This window comes from Lacerta agilis, chromosome 6 (assembly GCF_009819535.1).
Source record: "Lacerta agilis isolate rLacAgi1 chromosome 6, rLacAgi1.pri, whole genome shotgun sequence".
In the NCBI taxonomy this organism is placed as follows: Eukaryota; Metazoa; Chordata; class Lepidosauria; order Squamata; family Lacertidae; genus Lacerta; species Lacerta agilis.
The window spans coordinates 4401883-4422916 of record NC_046317.1 but is presented as its reverse complement, the minus strand read 5'-3'; the positions used below and the strand labels follow the sequence as shown (position 1 = coordinate 4422916).

The 21034-nt window shown below is 46.6% G+C and overlaps 1 protein-coding gene across 1 annotated transcript in view; it reads left to right on the top strand.

The window, feature by feature from the left end:
- Positions 1 to 21034, top strand: part of ASTN1 (astrotactin 1) — a 231076-nt gene that overhangs the window by 55326 nt on the left and 154716 nt on the right. The window contains 1 exon segment of the mRNA XM_033151264.1: positions 15687 to 15874. Coding sequence (XP_033007155.1) covers positions 15687 to 15874 — 188 coding nt within the window.

Here is a 21034-nt window from a genome sequence, read left to right as displayed (position 1 = left end):
ACCCTTGTGTAGACCCAAGATCTGGCTACTGGCAAAACAGTGCAACCCTTGTATTACCTTTTAAAAAATGTCGTGGCTGCTCCACTTACGAGCACCAAGCATAGCCTCAGCTGCAGCACCTTAACCCATTGCCTCTGCTCTTGCAACTGGAATGGCGGAATAAGATTTGGGCGTAAGGAATCGTAGAGGAAAGGATGTGCTAAGAGCAGAGAGGGTTGTACTAAAAAGCCAATCGATTGCTAACAGAAAGTTCCGAAAATATGGGTGTCTCTGGGGAATCCTGGGGAGATTTTGTGGAAGGAAGGAGGAGAGTGTGTTGACTGCTTGACAGAACCAAGTGGGGGCAATATCAGAAGTTTAAAGCAGCACGGCAGGGGAAGGCCTGAAGGCAGCAGGAAGAGATGGGGCCAAGGATGTGGAAGACACAGAACAGGAGGGTGGTGGGGTTTTGTCTTTTACCGAAGAAAGAGAACGTAAGCTTCTGACTTGCACAGAGATCTTCAGGCAGCACTTTGTTCATGTGCTTTGCTTGATGTAAAACCCCTAAGAAATTGGCTGAGGCAGAATCAATTGCAATGCTTTTTATTTATTTATTTATTTAAAGAAAACCTGCTTTGCTGCACTTTTGCCTTCCTGACCAAAGAATTGCGCTGAAAAAAGGACCCCTTTGAAAGGAAGAAAAGGGGATAAAAAAATAATAATACACTAACACAGCAGGATTAGATTTCTTTTAAAAATAAGGAATTAATTTAAGTAGATAATCCAGTCAGATAACCAATTTGCAACCTGGTCGCCCTGTGTCTTCAAACTTCACAGCTATCTCCAGAAATGTTCCTGTGAGTTTTATCTGCTGAAGTTTCAAAGATTGGTTCTTTCAAAGGAAAAGGTGGGCCTGAACCCAGCTCTGTTGAAATAGTTAGGAACTAATGTTAGTGGGAGACAGAATAGGTATTTTTTTTAAAAGTCAATTGAAGTCGATGGGAATGTTTCAGCTGATATTAATGAGTACCAAGAACCACCCCAAGAGGCTATTTTTCAACAAGCAAATGAAAAAAAATAATGACCTATTTTGTGGGTTTTGTAAGAAGTGGAATGGTTTAAAAAACAGATCAAAACCCCATTGCTGCTTGCAATGTGACTATGGAAGTAATTCAGATAAATGAAAAAAAATGTACACACTAAGTCCTATTAGCTATTTGTAGAACAATGTGCAGTTGAGTAAATGAGTAGGGTGAAATTGACTTGTCTTGCTTCTGGAATGAAAAAAAACAAAGCATACAAAATATATCCAAGATGGTTTGGGATGTACTGTAAAGAAGGTGTCAGGATCTGTCAACCATTGCCCTATGCGGGGAACCAAAACACTGTAGCTACTTGGATCTGGCCTCACTCTACCTGCCCAAGCTGGCTATTGGCTCCTCCTCTTCAATAGGGAGGTGTATAAAGTACTTCCTTTGAGGATTAACTTTGCTTGAGCTAACCCTTCCTGAACACTTTAACATGTCTCAGTGGGGAAATGGTTGGAAAGTGAAGAGTTAAGCCAGGGGTCAGCAACCTTTTTTCAGCCGTGGGCTGGTCCACCGTCCCTCAAACCATGTGGTGGGCCGGACTATATTTTGAAGAAAAAAGAAATGAACAAATTCCTATGCCCCACAAATAACCCAGAGAAGCATTTTAAATAAAAGCACACATTCTACTCATGTCAAAACACTAGGCAGGCCCCACAAATAACCCAGAGATGCATTTTAAATAAAAGGACACATTCTACTCATGTCAAAACATGTTGATTCCCGGACTGTCCGCGGGCCGGATTCAGAAGGCGATAGGGCTGCATGTGGCCCCCGGGCCTTAGGTTTGCCTACCCCTGGGTTAAGCACTCCCATCCCTTCTCTGTTGCAAAGGAGACGGGGACACTGAACTTTGTAGCACAAAGTGTTGTTTGCCTCAAATATCTCATCTGTGAATTGCTTTCAATTGTCTTGGCTGAGTAGGAATGCTGCAGAATTAGAAAGGTTTATGGAAGCGCAGACACTTTCATAGAGCACTAATGACCTCTGCTGTTTAGGGCCTTTAATCTAACAAGCTCAGAGTCTTTATAAACTTTCGTTGCTTAGATTTGATTGGTCAGAAGGCTTCCAGAGCTGTGTCGTTTAATTTGCCATACTGTTCCAGCGAGTGGAAACAGGTAGTTGCTATTACCATTTTTGTGTGTTGGAATTGGGTCAGGCATGCATTTGTGGGAGAGACCCTAATCTCAAACCTTACTTTTGAAACCAGGGGGGTGCCAAGTGGCTTGGGAAAACACACACACACACACACACACACACACACTCACTGTTCATTAGACCCCAGTGTGACTAGTACCCATGCTCAGGTCTTGCAGTTCCATCCAGTGTCGGAGCTTCATGCTCCGGCACTGGGGGCGGGAAGCAGGAGGGGGCGGGGCTGGCGCACGTTCTGGGGGCGGGGCGCACAGCACGGGTGGGGGGCAGCCGAGATGGAACCCTACCGGGATCGCGCTGCCCCGCCCCCTACGCCCCGCTCTTCCTACGCCAGTGGTTCCATCCTGAGTGGGTCCTCTGGTGTCATGACACAGGACAGCAGGATGGGGATGCCTTTAATATTTCCCTTGAGATGTTCCAGGCTGGGAAATAAGAAAATGCATGGGTAGCCTCTTAACCTCGCTGAGTAGCTCTGGCAGCCTTCCCACTGCAACACAAAAGCAAGCCTCTATAGTCACCACTGCAGACTCTCCAAGTGTCCCTATTTTCCAGGGACAGTCCCGGATTTACAGAAGCCATCCTGGTTTCTGATTTGATCCCGGGGTGTCCCACTTTCCCTTAGGACATCCCTATTTTCAATGGAGAAGTGTTGGAGGATATGGAATAGGACTCTCTATTTTCATTGGAGAAATGTTGGAGGGTATGTTTTGCCAAGCGGTTGAGGTTGGGCCCCAGCCTGTGGGTGTCCAGCAGTGCACATGCGGCGTAACGTCATGACAAAATGTCATGTCTCATGCCACCTCCGCTCTCCAGCACCGATTTTGTGCTTCTGTGGCAGCAGTGGGCCACACAGAGGCCCCATGGTGGAGACGTAGGCCCCGGCCCAGTCGCTGCAGGGGTGCCAAAGAGCTAGAAGTAAAGCAGTGGGCAGCAGTGGGTGGAGGCTTGGCACTCACAGTGAATTGTTTCTGGGTGCCCAGGCACCCAGGGCCCCCTGGAGTTGGCGCCAGTGGTGAATAAGACATTGCTGGGTCAAGCTTGGAAACAAACATTTATCTGATTGCCTTTTTGAAGTGGGAGCATTTTGTAAATCTTTCTTACGGCGAACTCTGATATGCATGGGCAGGCAGGTTAGTAATTATTTTTTTTGAGGGTCAGATTTGCAAATATTACATAAAAGTGTCCTAGTACATTGCTTGAGTCTACTGCTTCACTGGGTGATTTTCAGGTCTAGTGTCGATCAACGAGAGATAGAGGAAGGATTTCTCTCCAGTCACCACTCTTCATACCACTCCTAATTTTGAAACCCTCTGTCATACTTCAGGATACAAAAAGCTGCCTTATATTGCCTCATAAAACCTAGCGCTGTCTATTGCTCCTACTGGTAGTGATTTGCCAAGGTCTCAGAGGTAATTTCTTGGCCTGTTGTCAGAAATCTTCCATTGAGCTATGGCCCTTTCTCAATTCCGGCTTTTTCTCAGTCATTAATGCAGCCTTTGCAAGTGGCCACTCAGCCACGTGTCTGGAGCAAGTAATAATTCCTTCTCAGCCTACGGCACATGGATCTCACATTGTCCTGTGTCTAGGTACATATTGTCCAGTAGGCTGTTAACCTTTTGTGCTCCTCTGCAAGGTTGCAGCCGTGCACATTCAATATTCTCAAAAGAAACGTTTTGATTGGGAAATCATTCTCATGGCAATCAAGCCTAAGGCGGAATGCAACATGTCCTGGCTCTGAAATCTAGGGAGGCAGGAAATAATGGAAAACCTGTCAGATAGATAGATAGGTAGATAGATAGATAGCTTTCCTGCATGCACATATTTTTGGGACGTGTATCCACAAAAGTAGATTGGCCGTTATCCGAATGCAGCTATAAATCACTGTTCCTCACATCACATGTGCATTGTTATCATCCACAGTAAACATAAATGGGCATCATTTTGCCCGTTGAAAATTTCCAGGTTGAATGGCATACACAATTAAGTCAACTGAGCAACCTGTGCTTGGGCCTTAATTGTGCATCCTGACAATACATTTCCATTGCATCACTAACTTAAACTTGCTGTCTCTTCAAAACGCTTACGGTATCCACCACAACAAAGATGGGGCTTTCCACACTGGAAGTCGGAAATCACAAATATTCAGGGCATGTCTAACTGTAACCACTAAGAGATACATCTGTCATCTCCTTGTGCCAATTACTTGGAAGTCTCTGACATAACTTGCTGCTGAGAGACTGATTACGATGAATGCAGGAGGAAGCAGCTCAATGAAGGTGAAACGGATTTCTCTCAGTGCTTTGCTTTCCACAGGCGACTGACCTCCTGCTGCTTCAGAGCCTCTTGGAAGAAGCCAGTTTCCCAGCCGTACTAAGCCTGCCACATTCAAGACCTTGCTGATTTATATAGATCATCAATTTGACAATTATACACACCTGCAGGCTTAATTGCCCCCATTTCCTTGAGCCGTGGACAGATTTATGACTTTATCCAATTCTTGTAACTCTGAAACACGCTTGATTAGACCCAAAAGTCCTTTACACTGATCAGTCTCTCAGCATTGCTGGTCTCTGGACCCTTTGACAGATCCTCCTTCCCTCCCTCCCTTCAGGAAAGATAAATTAACGAGCTGCACTCAGCCAGGTCTTCTTTCCATCTTTCTTTTTATTTGGCATGCTGGTGTATTAAAAAGCTTCTATGCTGTAACTCTGCGGGTGGAGTGAATTTGGAGGAAATAGGTGCTTGTGGCATACAATGTTGAAATCGCATAAACAAAATCAATTTTATCTTTTTCTTTTTTAAAAAAAGGACTTTGGAATTTCACTTTGCAGTGTTTGAGTTCTGAGTGGATGCTGTGTTGCTGTTTGTGGGGGCAGATTTTTATTTCTGTAGATCTGCGAATGCTCATGATAGATCTTGAGTGTCCATCCCCTTCCACTGAAATGTTCAGGGTGATATTGAAATGAAGAATGAAAATCAGGGAGGCATTGAGAAGAGAAAGTGTTGTACAAACAGGTGATTTCTGTTAAAATAAAATTTCTAAATACCCTAAACAACTGTGCCTTAGAACAACTGATTATGGAACCATCCAGAGGGGGGTCATCCTGCCATGGACTTAATCCTAAGTGGCACCTAGAACCTGGTGTGTGATGTGTTGCCAGACTAATTGGAAACAATGAGCACAGTGCTATATAGAGTGAATTTGATGTACAATTGCCAAGACTACAGAAGAGGAAACCTATCAAAAACAAGGAGCCTGGTTTAAGGAAGTTGAAAGGGAAAGAGGGTCTGATCTCTCCACATCACATGGGAGTTATTCAAAAGCACAATAAAAGAAGCTCAGCTAGAGTGTATATAGCAGGTCAGGAAAGTTCCCACCCTGCCAGTGTGCCACAGGCAAGGAAAGTAATAGATGCAAGAAGGCTTCCTTCAGAAAAACTGAAGTCTTGCCCAAATTTGGAGAATAAAAAGGAACATAAACTTTGACAAAATTTGTTGTTGTTGTTCAGTCGTTCAGTCATGTCCGACTCTTCGTGACCCCATGGACCAGAGCACACCAGGCACGCCTATCCTTCACTGCCTCCCGCAATTTGGCCAAACCCATGCTAGTCGCTTCGAGAACACTGTCCAACCATCTCATCCCGTGTCGTCCCCTTCTCCTTGTGCCCTCCATCTTTCCCAACATCAGGGTCTTTTCTAGGGAGTCTTCTCTTCTCATGAGGTGGCCAAAGTACTGGAGCCTCAACTTCAGGATCTGTCCTTCCAGTGAGCACTCAGGGCTGATTTCTTTAAGGATGGATAAGTTTGATCTTTTTGCAGTCCATGGGACTCTCAAGAGTCTCCTCCAGCACCACTGACAAAATAAGGGCAAGAGACAGAACGAAAAAATCCAGCCATTGTATATTTGGAATTTCAAAGAGGTTTTGACAAAGCCCTACATCGAATCTTCCTGAGTAAATTTACAGACATGGGAGAAGGGGAGCCTGGTGGCTTGGTAGCTGGAAAAAGAGCAGGAGGCAGAGAATAGAAATAAATGGACAGGTCCCACAATAGAGAGAGGTAAGCAGCGGAGCCCTCCAAGGATCATTATTAGAGCATCTACTTTTTAACTTGATCATAAATTATCTGGATTTAGGGAGATTGACATTGCTAAAAATCCCAACCTTGTGTTTACACTAATGGAGTCTGAGCTAGTGATGGCTGACCAGGAAAGAAAGATCTTGGAATTGTGGCAGAAAGCTCAATGAAAATAGATGCCTGGTGTGTGGCGGCTACGAAAAAGGCCAACTCCACATTCAAAATAAAGCTATAATTTGTATCTTTATAGATGGCCATATGTACAGGTTCTGGTTGCCACACTTCAAAAATAATACTTCTCAGCTGGAAAAATTGAAGAAAAGGGCAAACAAAATAAGGGCTTGGAGCAATTCCCCTGTGAGGGAAGGTTACAACATTTGGGGCTTTCCTTCCTTCTGCAGTACTAGCGCCTGGGAGGGGGGTCACCCAATGAACCTGAATGGTGGGAAATTCAGGACAGAGAAAAGGAAATGCTTCTTCACACAGCATATAGTTAAACTATATAATTCGCCACCACAAGATGCGATGGCCACCAACTTTGATGGCTTTAAAAAGCGGATTACACAAATTCATGGAGGACAAGACTATCAAGGGTTATTAGTCATGATGGTTTTATGCTAATGGCAGGATTAGAGGCAGTGTGCCACTGAATACCAGTAACTGAGGAATATACTGTGTGTGTGTGTGTGTGTGAGCACACACATGAAGAAGAGAAGGGTTTGGATTTGATATCCCGCTTTATCACTACCCTAGGGAGTCTCCAAGCGACTAACATTCTCCTTTCCCTTCCTCCCCCACAACAAACACTCTGTGGGGTCAGTGGGGCTGAGAGACTTCAGAGAAGTGTGACTAGCCCAAGGTCACCCAGAAGCTGCATGTGGAGGAGCGGAGATGCGAACCTGGTTCACCAGATTACGAGTCTACTGCTCTTCACCACTACACCACACTGGCTCTGTAGAGACCAAGCTGGTGCCCAGCGTATTGCTCTGCTTTCCTTTGGGAGGCTAGGGGGGGAGGTGTGTGTCTTGTAATCTGGGCAGCCCGGGATCTCCATAAACACTGTGACCCAGGGAGGTCACATCAGTGCTGCAGATTTGAAGTCACCCCTGGAAGCACACTCCATTGTCTCCAACAACAACAATATACATTTATCAGGGAGTAAGTTCCGTTTGAATTCTGAAGATCAGGTCTCCATGCACACTTGAACCTAGTTCAGGGAGGGAGGGAGGGAAGAAGAAGAAGAGTTTGGATTTGATATCCCTCTTTATCACTACCCGAAGGAGTCTCAAAGCGGCTAACATTCTCCTTTCCCTTCCTCCCCCACAACAAACACTCTGTGAGGTGAGTGGGGATGAGAGACTTCAGAGAAGTGTGACTAGCCCAAGGTCACCCAGCAGCTGCATGTGGAGGAGAGGGGAATCAAACCCAGTTCACCAGATTACGAGTCCACCGCTCTTAACCACTACACCACACTGGCTCTCCACACACACACGCTTTTGCCCACATATCCTGTTTGTTGGCTTGCCTTAGGAATCTGGCTGGCTGCTGTCGAGCACAGGGTGCCCTAGATAGCCCATTGGCCGGATTCATCAGGGTACTTCTTGCATTTTTTTGTTAAATTGGGTGCTGGCAAGACGTGATGATCTCATTTTTGTTTCTCTGGGGAGGAAGCTTATGAAAGAGGGAGTGGCAGGATGTCGCACCAGAGCCTCTCCCCAAGAGCAATGGAATGCCTTCCAACATGATGACTGTATATTTTCAGACATCTCTCTCTTCGCGAGGGCCTGGTTTAAAGAGAAACCAGGAATCCAGTTATGGGTGCTTGTGTGACGCTGATAATAGAGAATTACAAAATACTGTAGCAGCAGCTTCTTACTTTTCACATAGAGGCAAATGCCGGAGCAAAAGTCAGCTTTTAGCTAAGTGTTCTCCCCCTGGATAGATGATGAACAACCAGCCGTCTTATTTTCATGCAGCAAGCCTGGATTTGCTAAAATAATATCTGATTCCCGTTGCCCTCTTGGCCGTTGCCATAATGAGCACTTAAACAAATTAGCCGGCAGGAATGGGCTGAGGTTTAAGTCCTTCTCATCTCTGTAATGCATCCCCCCCCCCGTCCCACCACAATTGTCCGTTTAACCTCGCCTTCACAAATATGTTCAGATGTCATGCCAAGTGCCTGGCAGATGGTTTAGAATAGATGGCCATTACCTTGACTGTCTGCCTTTAACAGATATTAATTACCTCGATACAAACATCCTAGCTGACTTGTGTGATGAAGGTGGCCCTGGGAATGACACACTCTCCTCCGTAGCGAAATGGTTTTTTTTGGGTTGTTGTTGTCATGGACAATTAGGATGGTTAAGCTTTAATGTTTCGCCCTCTGTTATTTTTCTGCTCATCTTGTCTCCCTTAGACTCTTTTATTAATCTCTTGAAAGATAAAGATACCCCATAGGTCTCTATCAGTGATAAAGCACCTTAGGGTGAATCTGAGCTGAAAATCAACCACTGGGGAGAGGGCAAGCTGTCTAGTCCTGACTGCTTTCCCTCTGCTTGGAGTGGCTACCTGCTATGGCTGCTGCTGGTTTCCTGTAGAGGAAAGTAACACCAGTGTCCAGGCAAAGTTTAGTTTAGTTTCTTCCTCAGAGGAGCCTGGCACAGAGAACAGGACTGCCTGCTTGCTGGACAGCCTTACTCTCTGGTTGCACTCAGAGGGGCCAGTTTGAGTGAACCCCCCCCCCCCCAGCTTAATAATTAACCCAGCTCTTACTAATTTGCTGTAATAGGTTATAAAGAGACTGATTTATGCATATATAAATGCAATAATACTGCTGTTAAGTTCAGATCAATTATTTTTAATGATCAACATGTGGGGTTTTGTTGTTTTTTTTGCTTCGTTTTTGACTGAACTACATTTAACAATGTAGAAGATTCAGAGCATCTCCCGTCAGGATTTCCTAGCGCCTGGATCGTTATATCATTTCAATTTTTTTTTAGGCAACACAGTATGAGAATATTAAACTCGCACACCACTTTTCTGGGTGACAAGGCTTTGTTGACATGGATTTAGGCTCAATCACAGTCTTCTATAATGGTGCGAACATAAATTGCATAACGATAGCAGATACTTTTGCTCACTAAAAATCCGATAGAAAAGATGAATGGCGTGGTTTGCTGTTATATGCACAAAGAAATAGTGATAACAAGCTGAATGGCTAAATATACAGCCCTCCCCTTAATATCAATCACCTATTTATATAGATTATGGCTAGATTATCTTTGATCACTTGAATAATAAAAAATAAAAATAAATAAGGCTCTTGCCTGTAATAGGAATAGGAATAGGAATAGGAATAATTTAGTATTGGCCAAGTACATTTTCCAACATACTTGGAATTTGTTTCGGCTACATTGCAATGTAAAAATACAGACACTGTTCCTCTCACAATACAAAGAAGCAAAGAAACCCCTCCCATAATTGACCTCCCCTTCAGCTATACAACTACGAATTTAACAATTTAATGGCACAAGGGAAAAAACTATTCTTGTGCCTTGCCGATTTTGTATATGAAGTCCTGTAGCGACGTCCAGATGGAAGTAAATCAAGCAGATGATGACCAGGATGTAAAGGATCTGCTACAATTCTCTCTGCTCTTGGGTAGCATAAATTGTCTCTATTGAAGGCAAGCTAACACTATTAACCCTTTCTGCAATTCTTACAGCTGGTTGGAGCCTTTTCTTGTCTCTCTTGGAGGCTGTACCATACCAAGCTGTTATAGAATTACAGAGAACAGTTTCAATGATGCCTCTGTAGAATTGGATCAACACTTCCTGGGGCAATTTAAATTTCCTTAGTTGACGCAGGAAATACAGCCTCTGGTGGACCCTTTTAATAATACTATTGATGTTGCTTGACCAATTTAAGTTATAAGAAATTATAGAGCCCAGGAACTTAAAGGACTCTACTACTACAACCATGTTACCAAGAATGGAAAGTGGTGGCAGAACGGAAGAGTGCCTTCTGAAATCAATTACCATTTCTGCTGTCTTTTGGGCATTTAGTACCAAATTATTTTCGGTAATTTATCCAAGTGTAAGTCTCTGGTACAGATTTAAACTCAGTTAATTTGCAGTGTTCTCCAGTTTTCATATCTCTCCATACTGCAACACCATGTTGCAAAGCCTCCTTTGTACAGGTTAGTGTTCGTTGCAAATCGTTAGATGTTTTATGTGTATAACTGTGTTCGTGCAAATAGTATTTGGTATCTTAAATTATATTCCTTTCTTTTTATCAGTTTTGAAAAAACAAGTTTGTTTATTTGTTATCTTGCCCTTCCTTCCAAAGGAGCCCAAGGTATAACAAGAATAGCTCTTAAAAATAGAGGAGCATGGCTGGACATTTAATTCAGAATTAAGCCAGTCGGTCATTTGCTTGGAATCTGACAATGGGGGGCCAGTTTGGTTACACAAGCCCTTTCCACGTATTTCCCCCACACAATCACATGTGTGGCCACATAGCTGGACTGACATGGAATTAGCCGTCTTTGAGATTATCCTGCTCATTTCTCTTCAGCTTGCAGAAGAGAAAATTCCTGAAGGGTTGTGTCCAGGACTAAGATCCATCTTAATAGCACCCAGATCTCAGCAACTGGGGCATAGAAGTCCTTCCACCGTACACCAACCTTAAGCCTTGTTAGTTTTGCAGGAGGGGCAACCATTCACTCCTGCCAGTGAACCACACTGATTATGACCTTGAAAAGGACTATCAGTCTCAGCCGTAGCCTAGTTCTGCCTGCACAGATTACCTTCAGTAGGGAAGGGCCAGGGATACAAGTCCTTGGCATGTTAAATTATGTGATAGGGAATTTGTTGCATTACCCTGAGCAAAGGATACAGCTCATGAATCTATATGATGGGATACCAGATTTAGAGCCAAGAAGGGAAAGAGCCGAAAAAGCACAGATTTCAGGTTCAGAGTTTGAAAGATATTGATGGCCGGCTTGGTTCCCCTGTGTGGCTCCCATTAAGGCCTTGGTTGGGAAGACATTAACTTTGACATTAACTTCTAACACCTAGATTAAAAAATAGCCATCTGGAGCCAGGGGTTAATAACAGTAAGGGAGAACACTCGTTACCCTTCAGAATCCAGCGTATGGTGGCATCCGATGTGGCCTGATACCTTAGCACCTAATGAACAATGGCCTTTCTAGGCTCCCAGCTGGTTCGGCAGTCAGAATGGCAGCAGATGCTAAGCATCATGGGCCCTCTGAGGAAGGAAAGATGGAGAGGAAAGAGGCGCAGTCCTCACAATGTGCAGGATGGGAAGTATCTCCCATTGGATCAAACTACAACCCTTCTGTCCCTCTCCTCTCTCCCTCCCTCCCAGATGCCTTTGCATTTGGTGCACTGCTCCATTTCAGAGTGTGCACTGTGGTTCGGTGGAGTCACATCTGCTTCTGGCTTTGTCCTAGAGGCCTCTGTGGGTGGCTCTGCTCTTGCTTCTGCTGAAAGCTAGCCTGTGGTGAGCTGGGACCCTGGGGAACGACAAGCTGAAAGATGCTGATAGTAAGATATGAGAAGGACTTAGCTGCCCTTTTGTGGCCCTTCCGAGTTGTTGCATGCTCAGAGGAACAGCAGCGTGCCATGCATGGAGGAAACTGATAGGTATGGGGAGAGTTATACAGTAGGACCTGATGGGAGTAATTCTGCCTCCTGTTTTCCGTGAGTGCCCATCATAGGATCGCTCCCAGTGGACTTAGGCACTATTATAAACCATCCTAGAGTTGACCTCTTCTTCTTTAAAAACATTCTACTATTCTAGCCACCTTACATCAGGAGCAGCCAATGACGTCTACAATTTGCATCACCCCTGACTGTTAGCCATGTTGGCTGGGGCTGATAGGCATTGTGGTCCAAAACGCCTGGGTGGGTACCTCACTGTCCATTCCTGCCCCATGGAAGAGCTGAAATAGCTGGGGCCTGCCTGTATCTGGGAAGACAAAAAATGTGCATTTCTGAAGACGCATTATGAAACTTGCAAAATTTAGTTGTTGTTTTTCTTTAGGAAGGAACTCTTTAACCTGCACTTCACAATAGGATCCTAGGGCAAGTTACAATATAATTGAGTCCTGTTTCAGAGATAAGGGAATGGTTATAAAATAGAAAATTCCCTCCAGTAGCACCTTAGAGACCAACTGAGTTTGTTCTTGGTATGAGCTTTCGTGTGCATGCACACTTCTTCAGAAAATTGGTATCTGAAGAAGTGTGCATGCACACGAAAGCTCATACCAAGAACAAACTCAGTTGGTCTCTAAGGTGCTACTGGAAAGAATTTTCTATTTCGTTTCGACTATGGCAGACCAACACGGCTACCCACCTGTAAAGGGAATGGTTATGTTACCTTTCCACACCGTGAACACAGGCAGGCATGTAAAAGCTAAATTGCTCCTGGCCCATTAGCTCATATCAAGAATCAGGATTAAGTAAGCAAGGTGATAATAGTCTAGGCCGGGGGTCAGCAACCTGCGGCTCCGGAGCCGCATGCGGCTCTTTTACACGGCTGCCGCGGCTCCGGGGCAGATACGCCCGCCCACTTCTCCAGCTGGCAGCGACCGCCCTCCAGCTGGCCGGCGGCCCGCCCTCCGGAGGCTGAGGGCGCAGCTCAGGGGCGTACCCAGGATCACCTGGCCTTGAACAGTGGGGCAGCGGGGCTCGGAGGCGGTGGGGACGCAGTAGAGGTGGCGCAGCTCAGCTGAGGGCTCTGGCGGGGAGCGCGCCTGAGGCGCGCACGCTCCTTCGGGAAGAGATGGAGCTGGGCGAGCGGGAGGGGGAACTTTGAAGACCCCGCCTCTGCCTCCGAAGCAGGCGCCCATGGGAGAGGCCGCCCCCCAAGCCTGCCTGGCGGGACCAATCCTGCCCAGCTCCAGGAGTCTTCCTAGCGTGGGAGGCAGCCTTGGGGCGGACAGGGGAGCTCCGGGGTTGGCGGGTATGTGGGACCCCGCGGCATCCAGAGGCAGCTGGGAGGCGGGACGGGATGGGGGCAGGAAGGGGGCCTTCAGACGCGTCCCTGCACGGGCACTGGAGGCCAGGACTCCTCGGCTGGGTCGTGGGACCGCGGGGGAGGGCTGGCCGCGGTTCCTCTCGGAAGGCTGCTGGCTGCTGCGTCGAGGCGACGACGAGGTAGGCAGCTGCGGGCTGGGCCAGGGGCGGCGGGTGGCGGGCGAGGGGGGAAGCCCTCTTTTAAAAAAATGGTCGAGGAAGCGGCGCCTGTTTCCCTGCCGCTGCCTCCTTCACTCCTGGTTCCGCTCGCAGCCTCAGACCGCGCTCTGGCGGGCGCGCGTCTCTCTCTGCCCCAGAGCAACGCCGGGACGTTTTGCAGTTTTTCCTCTGTCCTGAGTGTGTGTTAGGGGAGCCTTGACAAAGCACCTGTTGGCATGGAAGAGAGGAGTCCTAACTTGGATCTGTGTTCATGTGCAAAATCTATCGCCATTGTCATTAAGGGGGCAGGGAACTCCCCTAAAAAGGTTTGAACACTACAAACTACTACAGCCACCTGTATGCAAGTCAGCACAAACATCACAGGCTTCTCTGGTGCAATTCTGTGCTTTATTTAGCAAGAGAGGAGGTTGGAAGAGGTGAACATAGCCTCTGGTCTGGAATATTAAGGGTAAAAGACACTAAGATTATTGTAAAAGCCAGCAGTCTTCAATAAGACATGGGACAAACATTTAACACAAGTGTGCAGTTGAGGACTCATTTTTTTAAAAACAACAACAACAAATCAAATATTTGTATGCTGTTGCAACCCACCTTGGATCAGGCTGTGACCTGGTAGTGGTTCCCAGGGTGGATAAAAATGAATGATTTTTTTTTTTAAGTTGGATTTTTTTTATTTAAATCAGATTTTTTTTTATTTAAATCAGATTTTTTAAAATTTAAATTGGATTTTTAAAAATAAAATGCAGTGTTATATTTGTTTTAAATGTTGCATTGGTTTTGCGGCTCCCAGTTTTTTTTCTCCCCGTTCGGAAACGGGTCCAAGTGGCTCTTTTGGTCTTAAAGGTTGCAGACCCCTGGTCTAGGCCAAGGGGTCCCACTGGTAGAAACAATAAGACAGGTAGAGGAAGCAGCAGACACAGCCCCGGCCCCTGTGTAGCCATGAGCAAAGGCAAATGGGTGCAAAGCAAGGGGTGAAGATTGAAGCTCATCTGCAGCTGAGCACATCATCTAGTTGCTTTCTTAGTCACTGTGTAGTTTTTATACCTTGCCCTTTCCCTAAGACAGGAATATCGGGTGGCTCACAACACAAAGCATGCAATATAAAATAAATACTTAAATACACAAACAGAACAGGCTGAAATGAAGTACATTTTAAAAGCACAGATCAACAGTAATAACTGATCAGAATCGACATCAACTTAAGACCCGGAACAGAGAAGCATGTTTGCAAACGTGCCCCTGAGTGGAGCTAATGTGGTGGGCAGCTGGATGATCACTCAGACTAGTGAGCGAACTTAACCTGTGGGAAAGGGAGTAACTTCAAACCTTTCCAGAGGCTGTTGAGGCTAATCTTGTCACAGCTCCTGCCTTGGGCTCACTGGGTTAAATCCTTGCTGGCATTGCAGCTGAAGGCACACTGTGGGCTTCAGAGCTGGCAATGACGAACCAGAGAAGTCCGCCCTCCTTGTGAGAAATGGCTTGTTTGCTGGAGGATCAGAACCTGGAGGCAGAAAGGCCTAACACAGAAAAGTGAGGAAAAGGCAAAACAGATAATAATAATATTTATTATTTACAAAGTGCCTCAAAAGCAAAGCACTTATCTGAGAGGATTTTGAGGCAAGAGGATTTGGCAGGATATAAGACAGGCTGTGTGTGTGTGATTTTTTAAAGTAGGGATTGAGGGCTGGGGGAAAACATAGGGTAGCTGACTTCTAACAAGTCACTTGAGGGAAAGAAATGAAGCATCAGCCTGGTTCATGAATTCAAGTGTCAGCCAAAGTCCATATGACGCTCCGCCAGCCAATGAAAATCTGCGTATAAACAGGTTGTGCTGCTTTGCGAAGCCATAGTCCGGTCCTTCAGCAGTCTTAACCCCAAAGAGCTGCCCTGATCTCAAAGACAAGTTAGCATGGATGTGATTACAAATACACACTTACAATTTTACATGTGCATCCTTCATCCTGAAGCATCCAGGTCTAGATAGCCCTGGTCGCATCCATCCCTTTACATCAGGGGTGAGGAACTTCTTTCAGCCTGAGAGCCACCTTCCCCGGTCGATGACCAGAGGCAGACGAGACAGTAGGCTATGTTCTAGCCATGCAAAAGCATGGAAGAGGGTCTGTGCTGCAGTTCCCTGGCTGTATTGGTCTTCTTCCTTCATCCGCAGAGATCTCGGGCAACACTGAAGACATCCCATTGGTGCGCTGGAGGCAGCAATGGCTGGAAAATGGCACACTCCTCTTCCATATCCACCACCAAGATGGCACTCCCAACCTGCCCGGTCTGGAACCCACAGAAGAACCCCAGAGCGAATCAGCAGAAGAAGAGCTGAGGATCCTTCACATCTCTGTCATGGTAAGTACAAAATTTGTCACCACAGGTACGTTCGAAGCTGCCTTATGTTATCCAATGCAGTACTGATTCATCTCGTTCAGCACTGACTGGCAGTGGCTGTTGAGGGTCTCAGGCAGGTGACTTTTCCGGCCTTACCTGGAGATGCCAGAGATTGACCCCGAGACCTTCTGTATGCCCAGGAGGTGCTTTACCCCTGAGCTATAGCTTCATGCTTCTCCATCCCAGATTGCTAAACAAGGGCCCCCCAAGGGCCCTAATACCGGTATTATCAGTATTCAGGGGGTGGGCTTCAGTGCCCTTCATACCTCCTTGCCTACCCCTATGACAATCAGAAGAAGAATCAGTTATGCAAAAATAGGCACATTTCATTTACATAAATTAGGCCACTTAGTTCAGTTCCCTTGGTAGTGTAGAACTTATTTATTTATTAGTACTGTAGAGAGTGCATGGAGCTCAGTGTAAGTGGCCCCCCCTGCTGTTTCCCCCCCTTTTCGTCATCAGAGGTGTTGCAGGTCTGAACGGGGAGATTCCATTTTTAGCTACTGTCTTTAGTAGTTGCTGGTAGAATTATTCTTCAGGAATCTGTATAGTACTTTAAAAAAAACATTTAAGCTGTTGATTGAGGTTTAAGAATGAGGAGAATGGGATTCAGGGCCAGGAACAAAAGAAGATGCCCATCGCTGTGGCTGCCGGAAACTCCTCCCAGACCTTTTCTGATCTTAGTGCTTTTGGCAAACACCCCTGGCATCACCTTTTAACACACACACACACACACACACACACACACACACACACACACACACACACACACACAGCAGTAATGCGCTAGGGCAGGGATGTTAAACTCCCACTCACCCAGCCAGCACACCCAATGGTTGTCATGAGTCCCAAGGAGTCATCATGGGGGGCTGGTCAGACCAGGACTTGGGGGGAGGGAGGGGGAGTTGGAGGAGCTGCCTCTTGATGACCCAGAGAGAGGCCCAGTGGGTTGGGGTGGTTTGCAGCAGGGCCTCAAGAGATGGAAGAATCCCTGCTGGGAGAGAGTTACAGATGAGGAGTCAGATCCTGGGGAGGGTCTCAGAGGCATAGCTCCCCAGGACTCTGCCCCCTCTGACACTACCCAGGTGCGCTGTGACCACTTCACTCCCAGCTCCTTTGCCAGCCATGCTTCCAATCATGGTACCGCTGGAGCCCACCTCTAGCCCATCCTCTCAGGAGGAGTCTGCTGCTCAGTCTGGTTCAGAGCTGCTGGGGTCACCTCCTCCATCGCCTAGGTCACAGGGACGCCAATGTAGGCATGAGCAGACAGTTCTGGTTCAGTCCTCCAGAAGCAGTTCCTGTTTGCTTGCCCAGTTCAGACGATACCTCAACTTGCTGAAGTTGTGCTTGCCCCATTTCCATGTAATAGCACCCAAGCGGGCATGTCCCTTGTTAGTTTGCTTAGCTGTGCATACCCTATTTAAATCCTATTTTGTCCCTGCACCATGCTGCTCCAAGCCTTAAAGAACCATGCTCCAAGTTTGAGTTCTTCAACCTCCAGTGAGAGCCAGGACAATGGTCATGGATATTGTCAGATGGAGTCTGAGAACATCTGGAGGGCCACAGGTCCCATCCTTGAACTAGGGTGTGCTTATGTTTCTGATTAGTGGACAGAATTCTGTTCTGGAAAACAAGATGCTTGTGGGGCTCAGAAACCAGCGCTTATGAGCATTGGGAGGAAAGTTTTAGTAATGCTTTTTCAGTTGGGTACATAGCCTACAGATTTGCAGCTTGCTTGCTTCCTGTTTTGAGTGGGGAAGCTTTGGGAACTACATTTTCCATACTCCCAGGTGCTAATGGATGACCCACACAAGAATCCAGGGTTTAAAGATGTTGGGGCTTTTGTTTTAAACTGGAAAAGCCTCAAAAACAGTTTAGCACTTGGAAAACACTAATGGCGTCCAGCAACGCTTCCTGCTGCGTTTCCCTGCTTCTCCAGTGCTTTTGCAGAGTTGTTCAAACTTCAAACTTCTTCTTGCGCAACGGTGTGCGTGCCTTTCTTGCCAGCAAATAAACTCCACAGAGTCCAGCTTGTTTTAAGCAAGCATGCTTTATTTACAAGCATAAATCAACGCCCCGGAGATACGGACGACATGTCTGCGCTCCGGTCAAAAGTGAAACTGAACAGAAAATACACAGTGCGTCACATAAATCACATAGGCTTCGCATACAGCAGAACTACCCGGATGGTGTGACATCATCCTCCCTGTGGGAGGGGCGTACTGTTGAGCTTATTTAACCCTGAAAGCTCCAAACCTCACAAACGATGAGGCCACCACCTGCCAGCAGCCTTCCCTGCCCTTGCTTTATGAGGGTGAGCCATGGGCCATTGGAGACAACCAGGAACATGGGAAGCTTCCAGGTTGGAGAAGGCTGTGACCACTCTAGCTCATCAAGAGTCAAAGGAGGTTTGGATTGGCTCTTAATAGGCTTGGGCTTTCTGAACAGGGAATCTGTTTCTGCACTCTTTTCTCACTGCCATGAGCTTCAGCACCATCACTAGAAGAAGAAGAAGAGTTTGGATTTGATATCCCGCTTTTCACTACCCGAAGGAGTCTCAAAGCGGCTAACATTCTCCTTTCCCTTCCTCCCCCACAACAAACACTCTGTGAGGTGAGTGGGGCTGAGAGACTTCAGAGAAGTGTGACTAGCCCAAGGTCACCCAGCAGCTGCATGTGGAGGAGCGGAGACACGAACCCGGTTCACCAGATAACGAGTCCACCGCTCTTAACCACTACACCACACTGGCTCTCACCACACTAGTGTTATGTGCACGGACTGACAGAATTCCCCAGGGTTCCAGGCCTATCTGGAGGTGCCAAGGATTGAATCGGGGGGCCTTCTGACGGCAAAGCACCGATTTACAACTCTTCCCCAAATTGACCTGTGTCATATTCTGTCCAGACACCACATTGCTTTCTCTCTCTTTTTGCCCGTTTGTCATTCAGCAAGATGGCTCCTGTTCCCAGCACCCAACAGCTGCCCACGCTTCACAGCTAGGGTGGCGGGTCAACAACTGCTGCCGGTAACAGCAGGAGATCAATCCTTTCCAAGAATGCCCTGGTTTTGTTCTTAAATGAAGAGCTGGGACTCGAGCCTGGCAGTGGCATCACCTAGCTCTTGCCCAAGGCAGGACTTCAGAGAAGCTGGTGAGGAAGCCTCCTAACATCCGTAAGCCAGTGAGAGATCATGCTTGTCTTCCCCTCCTCCTTCCACATGAGCGGAATTGAATCTGACAGCATGCTACATTTCAGATTCCTCTTCCACCACCGCTACCAACTGCCTTGTTTTGTGCTCACTTTCTTGAGCATACAGAGCCTGGAGTCTTGGAGGTGCAATCCTATTGTTGTGAGACAAAGGGACAACCTGTTTGTTGAGTGTCCATCCTGATTCATTAGCAGGGAGGAGAGATGATATTGCGTCAAAGCACCTGCTACCTGAATCTGCTATCACACTATTTCCTGTCACTTTCCTTTATTGGAATAAAAAAACTCCCAATGTTTTTTTTTTGGAGAGGCAGGATTGTTGCACAAAACTTCCCAATCTGCTATAATTATGCAATGAGAATTTGCTGGTATGTGACTGAACCCCAACCCAAAATAGTAACAGTCTGGAAGAATCTCTCCTCCCTACATCCTGACCCCCACTGGCTGGTTTCTTCACATAAACTTCTAAAAAGGGAAAGCAGGGGGTGGAGTGGGGGGGGAGCCAGTCAGAGATAAAATTCAATGGATGCCAATAAGGAAAGGAAACAAAAGATCAATGCTGGCGAGGTAGACTTTTCTTTTTTAAGCGATGTTGAAGAATTGTGCAATTCCTTTTGCCAGCAGAAGATAATTAGCTGGAGACAATGTGTCGTCAGGCTGTGCTGATACTGAGGACGGGGCTGTTTAATGAAGCCTGCCTTAATGAGAATGTCAATATCTCTCCCAGATTGCTGCCGGGGGCTAGCTCTCTCCCTTCATGTTTTGTTTTTGATTAGTCCTGGAGAAAAATTAATAAACGGCAAAAACAAAACCGCAAAGAGCAGTTAGAGCCTCTTTGCCTTAGAGGCTGCCTATTGACTATCAGATAGAATCCCTGAGTTGTGGGTCGGATCCTGCACTTGGGTAAATGGCAGTAGGCTTCTTGGGTCGGAGTGTTGAATTGCACCATGTAAACACCTGCTTCTAGAAGTTTACTCATTTACTGGACTTCCTGTATTTGTACAGCTGTGTGCTGCCTCACATAGGCAAAGGCACCGTTCTCTCCTCAGCCTCTCCACCTGTAAAATGGGTGTAACACTATGGGGCTTGTTAGTGTTATTGAGGAGCTGTGTCTGTTTCAGGAAGTGCAATCCTAACCTGCCATTCTCTTGCCTGAAAAGGGGTTGGAAAGGAGAGGAGGTACTTTTCCACCGAGAGAGAAGCATGTCTGCCACAGAGGCCATCACTATGTCCCCAGGGGTGAAGAGCTACCGCTGATGGTTCTCTGATGAAACGGGCAATCCAGGAACTGCTGCAATTAATCCCTTCCCCACTGAAATCAGCTGAGGGATCAAAATCAGCCAGGCTCTGCCCTCCATACCCTGCTGCCCCGACTGATGTGAGCCCACAGGGCTTAGGAAACGGCACTTAGGATCCACCAGGTCTATTTCCTACTCAGATCTAAAGCAACATTCAGGGGCTTGTGCTAAAGCGGCAATGTGAGAACCACGTGGCACACGCTGTCCTGAGGTTCTAGGAGAAAGGGCAGGGTTAAAAAATGTGCAGTGCTGGCCCAACAATGAGACAAAATGGAGTCCACTGCCTCAGGCGGCATGAGTGTGGGGGTGCCAAATTGATACTCCTCCAACCCCTCCCTTTGCAAGCCTCATTACTGGGCAGGCTGATTGGCTGGCTAGCTTTAAGTGGCCCAGGTCTTCAAAAGACAATACAATAATGCACACAAACACTTTGGGGAGGGGGGCCTTTATAAATATTAACTGTTGTTTGCCGCCACTTGGATTTTTACCTCCATCGCCCCAGCAAGTATTTGCCTGCTTCCCTTTTAATGGAAGAGCTTTAAATACTTGAAAACTGCTGCCATGTCCCCCTTAAATCTTATTTTGTCTAAGCTAAGCATTTGCTGTTTCTGCAGTCT